The 10,912-nt window shown below is 37.3% G+C and overlaps 1 protein-coding gene across 6 annotated transcripts in view; it reads right to left on the bottom strand.

Annotated features, from left to right (window-relative positions):
- Positions 1-3,286: 3,286 nt before the first annotated feature.
- The window catches only part of PPP3CB (protein phosphatase 3 catalytic subunit beta), a 43,544-nt gene continuing 35,918 nt past the window's right edge, over positions 3,287-10,912 (bottom strand). For 3 of the 6 annotated variants that reach the window (XM_082053067.1, XM_082053068.1, XM_082053069.1), the window contains 2 exons: positions 6,588-6,617; positions 3,287-4,919 (listed from right to left, as the gene is read on the bottom strand). In XM_082053067.1, coding sequence (XP_081909193.1) covers positions 4,741-4,919; positions 6,588-6,617 — 209 coding nt within the window. In that variant the 3' untranslated portion in view covers positions 3,287-4,740. Of the gene's footprint in view, positions 4,920-6,587; positions 6,618-8,083; positions 8,112-10,912 lie in introns of all 6 variants that reach the window. The other 3 variants (XM_082053070.1, XM_082053071.1, XM_082053072.1) reach the window with 2 other exon arrangements.

Raw genomic sequence — 10,912 nt, 5'->3', positions numbered from 1 at the left:
TTTCCATTGTAATGTTGAAAAAATGTTGAAAAACATGCAAGTGCTCTGTTTAAGTCACATTACGCAGAGAGTTCATGGACCTTGGCAAAATCCGACTGTACCCCCCTATTTAACTGCTTCAATTAGTTACAATTAGTGGTCTGCTACCATTATGCTTAAGGCAGCAAGGGAAAGGAGAAATAATCTCAGATCCAGTGTTGAAGTATCTTCTTGTAAAGGAATGCGTTATACAGCAAATGACTGAGCAGTGAACAAAGCCAGGATCTAAATGCTAACACAAGAGAACACACAAAAATCCACACTGTAAGTGTGACCTAGACAACGTACATGATTATGAGGATGTTTTCAAAGGATTGAAAAAGAACAGCTTTGAGTAGCACATTTGGGTTTTTGGAAAGCCACACTGAATCCATCTCCAGCCATAAATGTAAGAGAAGTTTCAAGTCCAGCAGGCAGCAATGTGTTTCCTGACATTTCTAAGCAACGCTTTATCAAATAACAATTGTATTATAGGATGCAGACAAACAGCAAAACCCTATTATCCCTCAAACGAAAACAGCAAGGGCTGGTAGTGTTGATTCCAGTATCACAAACCTGTCACTCTTACACAGCATGTACATAAAGGTTTTTGCAAAAAAATAATAGATACCAAGTTTACCGTACCAAAAAAGTCTTAAATATTTCACTTCCATGAATGTTCCACAACCTAAATCTGACTTCAGACTATGAACTTTTGCTGACATTAAATTCAGGAACACAGATCAGTTTAAAATTCCTGGGTGAGATTAAATATGCCAAATGCGAACAATGGATGGATGTTGATCTGAGGAGACTAAAAGACATTCCACTCTGCATTACTTGGGCCATCCCCAGTGCAGGAAAATCCACTGTGATACACACAGCTTGTCAGCAGCTGCCCAAGCTTTACAAAGGTTCTCATAAGCTTTGGTTCTTGTTTCTTTGCTCTTGAGCAAACTTCCTTCCAAGTGAAGCAGCTTAGCATTTAATAATTAAAGCATATTAGTGCATCTACATCTTTTTGTGTGACTAAAATTTCCCCACAGCTTCACTTGTCATTCAAAGCAGAATGTTGATTAAGTATGGCTTGTACATCCTACTACTATAAGAAAATAGTGTTCTACATCCTAACAACATTCACCTGTTTTGGGCAAAAAGTTATTTTCATTACATGATAGTAACAAACAATTGTGAAATAGGTAACAAGAACTGAATGATTGATAGTGCAATTGTAGCAAAAAGCAGACAAGGCAAGCATGAACCGATACCGACTGTCCTGCGCCTGAAAAAGCCTAATTTTTGTATGTAACATAATGGTGTTTCAGGATTAAATGTTAGAAAAAAGCCATTTATGAGACCATTCCTCTCAAAAAGCATTCAGACTCAAATAAGAAGAGCCCTACCACCTTCTACGAGAAAACAACCCCAATCCCAACCATTTGTCTCTTTGCTGAAGAGGCCAATTTTCTTCACAACTCCATAGATACAATTATAGCAATTTTTCCATTTCACAATTCGAATTAAATAAGCCTTGAAAGGAAAGCTGTTGTTTAACACTATAAATAATTCTGGGTGGTGAAGGTGTCTGTTTGACATTAAATGTAGGTGGGCTCTGGGAACCAGGCTGGTCTTCCCTGTTTGTCTCACCAGGTGGCAGCAAGTTTCTCGACAGCACAAGTCCCGGCTTTAAAGCAAGTCCCCCAAAACCCTCTTCAAGCACATTCTGTACTTGGGCTTCTGTTTCACTACAACACACTTACACTTCTCGGAACAGCCAGAGCCCCAGCCCACCTCTGAACGCTCCTCGCTGCTGGAGCCCCGCGGGTGATGGTTTAATCCAGCAGTTCGGAGAACGGGCCCATTCCCTGGGACACGCGGAGGCCACTGAGCCCCGGGCAGGACAGCGCTGTTTCCAAGCATTCTCCCCTCTCTACCCAAGAGCAGACTGAAGACACACGCAGTTCCGCCCCTCCTTAAATGCTGAAAGCATAAAATGACCAGCACAAACTACTTACAGTTTTCCAGGAGGGAGGATATAATTTCTTCTCCCCCAACAATGCAAGAATTAGAGACAGCTCCAGACTCCACCTTTCGGAAACACAGTGGTAAAAATGAGTATCAGCTTTCCAAACAAAGAAAATGGCACAATCCTGTAACCTGACTGCTTGCTTAAAAGGAGACAGGAGACACGCAGCATGAGAAATCAGATCAATAACTGCCCAAGAAATTTTCCTTTATTGCAGATCTGCCTTTGTATCTGGCAAAAACTACGACAGACAACGGATACTGCAGGGGAATCTCAAGGAAGCATCATTGCAGCTGGACACTTAGTGCCTCACAAGTATCATAACCAGTTCTCCACAGTTGCAATAAGATTTTTCCAGGCAAAGTTTGAATCTGTATTTTCTTCACATACACAACTCCAGCTCCTCACAGTACAACCATAGCTAGGATCTGAGTATCAAATAATGAAAAATACTGTCTCGTGAGGTTGAGAAATGTTCCACTAGCACTTACAAGGAGGAAGGTACCATCAAAACGTTCATCACTGAACATTTCAGTTGTTCTTAAGAATATGCATTTGTTCTGCTCTAATACGACACCATCTGTAGACTGTACAGCTCACAAGCATAGGGGTGCTTAATAAAAAAACCTCAAAAACTTACCATTTTTAACTTGATCTTCTGCATTCAAATGCTGAGAATAATTTCCAATTAGAATGCATCTGCAATAAAGTAAAATGAAGCATTAAAACTCCATTAGCAATAGCATGTCAGTTATTATTTTTATCCTAATTCTCGTCCTGTTTGGCAGCTTGTCCTTACTTTAAAAGGAACACACCACAAAGACTCAATCATGTATCTGTATGGACTGTCAAACAAACAGTCCTCCCCCTGCCCTAGAAGCAGCCCCACCACACTTCACTGCTCTTGGATGTTCAGTTCAACACACAAAACGCAACTCAACTTCAGAGCCTTTCTAGAATCAACTAACCCTGCTCTTACAAGCTTGTGCAAACCAACAGTGGATGGCCAGTTTAGCAAACAGAAAATAACTAGGTGTTTTGATTTATGAGAGAGAACTCAAAAGCAAAAAAAGAAGCAGGAGTAACATTTAAATTAAATAGCATTTACATCCAACTAGTTCTCTGCAAGCTAAATCTGACCTTTTAGGCTACTTCTTCAAGAGCTCATATTTTGAAGACTATCTCTGAAGAATTGTCAAGGTCAGATTAGACCTACGTATGCCAAATAAAACCAGTACACAATGATAGGAGCCGCAGCCCATGCACAAAATTTATTGTGTGCTACTGTTTATAAAATACTTGAATAGTTCAGAACATGCATAAAATTTCCAACTGAGGGGTATGTACAGATTGTACTTTATGGCAAACAAAAAAGAGGGAGATGAACTCTAGTGACATAAGCTTCAAGTTGTGTTCCAGGGGATGAGAAGGACATGTAGCAAATGTCAAATATGTAACGAAGTACAGTGGCAATCAGTACAGTCCATTATTTGTGAACAAATTAGCACAGGGCTTCAATTTTTATTGTAACCAAGCAGTCCTGTAGATACCAAAACACATGCAGTCTCAAGTTTACACTTTCACTAATGCCTTAGCAGTTGAACAGAGCAATTTCTTACGCGCTGCTTTGCCTAAACAAGAAGTATGTCCGATACAGTTTCAGTTTCCTTTACAGATTTAAAAATAATAAAAAGCTTGCAGTTATTCAGCCCAGTGATTATTAGCTATTTATACAACTGTAATACTCACAATAAACTAAAAGTAAGCATAACATCTAGGTACATCATAGGTCTATATATTAAATATTTGCAAAATGAAAACATGCATACACAAAATACAATGCCAAGCTTTACAGACTTGATATGAATCAAAATTTACTTAAACAATGTACAAAGTTCAATTAAAAGTACCTTAAAATTAACACTTCCATATTGTTCTTACTTTTAAAATTAGTATATATATATATATATATATTTTATTTTTAAATTCAAGGTGGGGAAGAGTCTTGAAAAAGCTGGGCAAAAAAGTTTCTCATTTAAATAGGTTTTTAAATCTGTGTTCAAGTAATAAACATTCCTACATAGAAATCTTCTGATAAGCTGTAACTAAAAAATACAGTGAATACAGTATAGAATTAGCAACATCTAAGGAGTAAACCTGAGGTCAGCATTTTACAGAAGGACCAAGTGAGATTTTTTTGGCATTTTTTCTGTCTATTTAAAATACAGTTTTTGCAGCCTCAGATACTTTAAGACCATTCTAATCTATCATTTTAAAGACATACCATTAAACCGATGTCCATTAATAAATAGTTAGCTCTTAGGGTTGTATTTGAAAGTCTGATTTAAAAAAAAACAACCGACAAAAAAAACCAAGAACTACCTCTACCAAAAGAAAAATCCCATTTGTAAACTTAGAAGTGTTGACAACAATAAGCGTAGGATGCGAGTCCAGACGCGCTTTAGCGAGAACAGCCCGGTCCTCTCCTCAGGGCTCTTCTGGGGACGGGGGGGGCACCACGCGGAGAGAGGGGCTGCTGTCCCCAAAGCGTGACGGCCTTTCTGCAGCGGGACCGGGTCACGTTCAGTAGTCACCTCAAGCGATCCCCTGGCTATTTCATCTGTTGTCACATCAAAAAGCAGTAATGTAGGAATTCTCAGGCAAGACAAGAGTGAGTAAACCAGAAGCTGATGTGGTCACTGTGCATTGTTGTTGCCAGTTCCATTGTTTCCATTGGCATTTGTTGTGTTTATAGTATTAATACCATCTTGTTGAAGAGCATCTTTTCTTGGTGGCATTCTCTCATTGATCCTATCCAAACCTTTTGCTTCTTCAAAACTGCAGATTTTATGTTGCGGAGAGAATCCTCGTATTGCTTAACAAAATGCAAATTTGATATGTCAGTAATGGAAAAGTAAGTTGAAAGCATATACTTTTTCTAACAAATGATGTTTAAAAACAGGTAAGAAATCAGCCAAAGAAACTTATGGCTCTGCATCTGTATTAGTAAAAGCTTCTCTAACCCGCTTTCCTGAAATGTTCACAGGCAATCGTGATTTCAGCTTGTAACAAAAAGAACTAATTATGTCAAATATTCTGCCAGTAGGCATCAAGGGGTTTAACCCCACTTGATCGCTTCTGCGTGTCCCTGGTGTGGCCCGGCTCCCCGCACCAGCTGCGCTGGCTGCCCCGGCTGTGGGGCTCAGCTCAACATCCCCCTCCTGCCGGGCGGAATGTCGGTGGGATCCAAGCAGCGCAGCAAGCGCAGTGGAGGCAAAGCAGCGAAGGGTTACAGAAGGCACAGGAGCTTCACACCCTGCATATGCATCGATGGCCTGACCCTGCAGTTTTCATGCAGGCAAAACTGCGGGATGCGGTTCACGTTCTGCGCTGTGCGTGTGGGGGATGGAAACGGACACAACCACAAGCACTGAGGTAAGCGCTGTGGTTAAACAATGGCGTCATTTAAATACACACGTATTTAAAATAACTAGAGAAACAGGTATTAATTTAATGAATGAGGTCTGTAGGTGAATTTACACCTCAAAATGGTTGACCACATAATAACACTTTGGGATGAAATAAATATTTGTCTCAGGTACAGCTTTCCACTCACAACAACGGGACCTCTTGCACGTGTGTGTGAGAATAGAATACAGCACTCGTTTGTATTTTTGGAGATCTGACTTCCTTAATTAAAAACAAAGAATACAAGTATTAAATGGTGCTTTGCAACTGAATCTGAAAAGCCCTGAAGGTGGTTATCGGTGGTTATCTCAACTGCTCTGCTCTTCGTCTTTCACTTCACTAAATATTGAGCAAGAGGAAATTAAGGTTTCTCTGAAAAGACAACAATCTGAAGTCGAATGCTCTGAACGCCAAATAATTTGATGGCATTTTGCTCAATACCACTATCAAAGGACCTATATACAACTTATTTAGCACAGAAGCACTGATAATCCATGGAATTTAGTATGCCTCATCCTGACAGGCTGGTGTATATACTGGAAATAAATTTGGTCGACAAATTATGTTCAAAATCTATAGAAAAAAACATGACATTTATACATCTTGCACTTCCAGATGTGTTATGGAAAGTTTTTTAAAAAATACGTTCAAAGCCATTAAAATAGATCTTATGAGAAAAGGCATGCACAAACAACCCTCCTTCCACACACAACCCCCGCAACCAAACAAAACCTGGCAGCTGAATGCAGAAAATAAACCACTGAACGCTACCATTCTGAAAGACTTCAAGACAACACCACGTTATCACAACATGCTATTATACAAAAACCTACTGCATATTTTGTAAAAACAAACCAAAAAAAAGACCAAAAAACCCCCAAGAATTTCCCTAAAATATTAAAGATAATCATCATCCTGAAGCCAGAAATGAATGTTACATGTAAAAGGATGAATCAATGCAGTTGATTCATCTCTGCTTGTGCAAGTTGAAAGTAAAACACACCCACACAGAGCACTTTTGAATTCCCTCCCAGACACCACAGATCTCTGCCCGTGGCAAAGACTCTGATCATACCTTTTTCAGCCTCAATTGCCTCTACAGTGGCTGTACAGAAGTGAGCAGATGCATGCAAAATGAATGAGAAAGATGAAGAGTGTAATATCGCACAGCAGAAAAGGCAATGATCAATTTAATATCGTATGCTACGCCAGATTAGACTACAAGTAGTTAAAATGATAATTAGGGTCTAGGGGGGTTGTTTTTAAGTGAAACTTCTCCTACGTTTTAACTAATACAATTTATCAACTAAAAGTATATCAAAGCAACACTAATTAACTGATGTTATTAACTGCACATTTCTAAAAGGTTTTGTTTGTTTTTAAGACAGCAACAGAAAATTGCAACTGATGTTAAAGTTGTGGTATGGTTTAAAAAACACTAAATATCTATTTGAGACTACTGCTTCATTAGATTACCAGGAAGGACACTAGAAAAATAACACTAGCTCTGTTCAAATAATAAGAAATTAGTTTTCATGTTTAGTACCCTGAAGTTCAACTAGTACTTTAGTTTCTCTCCAAATTTCAAACTACAACAAGTATCTCTGAGAACTGAACTGAAATTTAAACCATAAAAGACAAATCTAGCAAGTCATATTTATAAAGTCTCATAAGTGGTTTAGTTGAATCAACAATGAAGTCAGCGGCAGGAAGAGGCTGGGATTTAACATAGTCTTGGTAGGTGAATTAATGTGAAAATACAAACGTCTGGCTTACTAGTTGTTTTTCAGACTAAATAACCCCAACATCTGCTGTAATTTCTTAGGTGTAAGGTCTTTCCCATAATGTAAGGTTATTAGGATATCAAGATCAAAATAACTCTCTACTAGGACAGATTGCCTAAAGAAACCACTTTGTACCTATGACCAAAACTGTAGTGAAGTTTCTATAATGGTAAAAACTTTTTGCCTCACGTATGATGTACCATGATGCTAATATCATTGTTTCAGAAATATTAACAAAAAATAGCACACATAGTGGTAAACCTACTTGTGTAGTGCTCGATGCACATTGTGACAACAAAAATCGTAACAGAGAAATCAAGCAAATGTTGGGGAAAAGAGTTATATGGGAAAATATGGCATTAGAGCAGCACAGAATTAAGTTTATGGCTTCTCATTTCCTAACCAACAAAAAACACTATGCCTTAACCTCACTGTTGCGTAAAATGGTAACTTCCACTGAGGTACTCTAAAAAAAATAAATGAAATTAGATACCTGCATTGTTACCAAAATCATGTGGAATACTTGGACATATTGCACAAAAAAATTCTTTCCTGCACTTAAAGCTACAGAGACAAGGGGCAATCCCAGAATTCATCAAAAAAACACTTGAACGAATGGTTATTTACGTTTACATTAGGGAAAGAAACTTCCTCAAATTGTAAAAATAAATTAGTTTAAGAATTATTTTAGAAAGTCACCAAATCAATACTTTCATACTATAACCAATTTGCCATACAAATGCAACACTATGTAAAAAAAACACCTCTTTCCACCATTTCCTGTTACCTGTGAAGTCTTTGTTTTCAATCTTTTCCTGAAAAGATCACGAATACTGATTTATCTCTGTAAATTATGTAGCTTGGTCATAAATACAAATTTCAAACTTTATTCCTAGTTCATTCTACTTGTAGTACTACTGCTCGAAAAAAGATCTTGGAATATACATCATGGTTAAGAAAAAGATAATTTTCAACTTGACATAAAAGAACAAACTGACTGGAAAATATCAGCACTTCAAAAATCCCACACTGTAAAGACTCAATTTGGCAAATAATTTTGTTGGATTCTCTTTTGCAGGTACATCTAATCAAAACTATATTCTTTGTAAACCCTGACAAACCTCAAGTGAGTACTGTCTCATACCAACGTCACGGGTAATCCTGACATCTTTGGTCAGAAAATTCTTGTCTTGAGAGCAAATTTTAAGAGGGCTGAATGGCTTTTCCATCCTCAACTCCAGCTCTCCCCCCGCTTTACTTAGGGGACAGATGTGATACAAAATTGTTGCCAACCTTCAACATAAACTGTCTTACTGCCCCCTGACTAACTGCACGGGCAGCAATGAAGGGTAAGAAGTATTTGGCTTTTTAATTTAGGCTCATGTTTAGTATGTTGCTGAAAAAGGCCTTAGGTTTTTACGTTTGTTGTTTGTTTGTTTGTTTGTTTGTTTTTCCCAGATGTTGACTCAATTTGAAAATAATTTTGTTGGATTCAGTTTGCAGAATATTCAGTTAACAAAATAAGTCACTAGCAAATGCTACATGAAAGAATAGTACTTAATATGGTCTTGAATATTTCAGCTACTACAGTGAAAGCAAAATAAATACTAAACCCCATAAATCTGCATTTAAAAAAATTTAGAAACATACAAAGACTACGATTTCCCAAGGTCTGTTTTTCTCCTAGTGCATTAAAGCTATCTAAAATAACCTATATTCATTTTTTTAAAATATACCTATATATTTCTGGAAAAGTAATAGTCATATATTGGCTTCTTCCATAGGATGTAGCTTTGCACTTTTTTCCAAAATTATATTTTTAATCTGACTTGTCTTTGTTTAACCCTTTCATTGCAGCTAGAATCCGCATTTCACCCGCAGAGGGTTTTGCAGCAGGAATGTGCTCAGGCACCGCCCGTGCTGTGGAACACCGAGGGATGCACTTGGTGCCCCGCTCTGCTTTAGGCCAACGCCACCGAGCTCCTCAGCTCTGAGCACGGCCAGGACCTGGCCAAAGAGAGCGGCTGTAGCTCAACACATTCCTGACACAGCACTGGGATCTGCAGAGATTTGGTACACAATGTGTTACTAACATTAAGAATTATAATAGGCATACATGCTGAAATTGCATATGCATTGCCTTAATGGTGACTTACATATATATGTCCATATATATGTTTGCCCTGATAAAAAATTTCAGCCCAGCTCTCCAGAGAAATGTAGGTACATGCTCCAATTTCTTACAGCTTTCAAAGCTTCTTATAAATTTAATAGCAAGCAGCACAAAACAGGCCTTTTTCTCAGTGTGCCACTGACAAACAAGCACCTGTAAGACTGAAACCTGGAAAACCGATGACATATTGGTCAATTTTTGGAATTTTCAAGTAAAAAAAAAAATACTATAATATTATGTTATTTTCTCGCATCTAGACTAGTTTAAATTATTGATACTATACTGATCCACACAGTACAATATACTTCAAAAAGCAATTAAATATTTGTAGTAAGAAATCTTACTATACTATCAGTGACCATATTCTTTTCCAAGAGTATGAACTCACTGGTATTACAATGGTTTAGAAAAGTGTCAATTAGTGAAGTTTCGTTTTATTTTTGGTTTACTTCTAGCCTTGCAATCAAGCGTAATTACTTGAAAACTTGTACTTTTTAAAGACTGAAGCAATAAAATTCTAATCAGTAAAAAATAGTGCAATTTAAGGAGAACTAACAGTTGGCATGAGTTATTCTGAACAACCAACATGACTAGAAGAAATGAGGTATATTAACGCAGTGCATCAAGGAATATTGCCATCAGAAGTTCTAGTCAAGACAAAAACACACCCACTAAAATGCAAAATGCATTTTGCATACTTTCCAAATGTCCCACATTTTCAGTCATGGTAGAATGTCATATGTTTCATGTTTAAAAACATTTTCTAGTCAGTTTGATCCTCTCTGGTATTTGTAATGCAACATGGATAAAAATCTGTTAAATGAGTGAGAGGAATGCAGACTCATTTTTTTAAGCATAATAAAGTATCTTATTAACGATGAAAATTAAAACTAGAACATATGCTTTGGGAATAGTTGCATGGATTAGGAAACATACACCATTTCTTGTTATAGACATTCACAAAACAATCACATACAAACACTGGACATATAAACTTACTTGTAGACATTATATGTCCACTGAAAAATGACTTAGAATGTGACATTCATGTTTCAAAGCTATTAAAAACCAGCTTTGATAGTTTAATAGAAAATGTAGTGAAAGGTTTTAAAAAAAACTACATAGAAAATTCAAAAAAATAAAATAAACAGCCTAAATCACAAAATGAGAAAAGCAGCTGCTCCTGGAAAATAGATTGTATAAAAAGTGGTATTCACGTATCACAATCTTTCAACAGTTATAAAATTCAGTGGTCCCATACAACAGTTTTATACTTCTAGTAAAGCATGAAGATGGCCAAGAAAAAGCCTTTGAATAATTTATGTTAAGAGCGCTGCTGATACGAAGTCCAGTTTCACACTGATATATTTTACTTATTCACCATTGTGAAGAGAAACCTGGACTTCATTCTTTGAATCCATTTGGTGCAATCTCAAAGCCTTT

Source organism: Streptopelia decaocto (assembly GCF_964273445.1).
Source record: "Streptopelia decaocto genome assembly, chromosome: 5".
Classification (NCBI taxonomy): domain Eukaryota; kingdom Metazoa; phylum Chordata; class Aves; order Columbiformes; family Columbidae; genus Streptopelia; species Streptopelia decaocto.
Note: the sequence above shows the minus strand (reverse complement) of the source record. Positions and strands in the feature narration are given on the sequence as shown.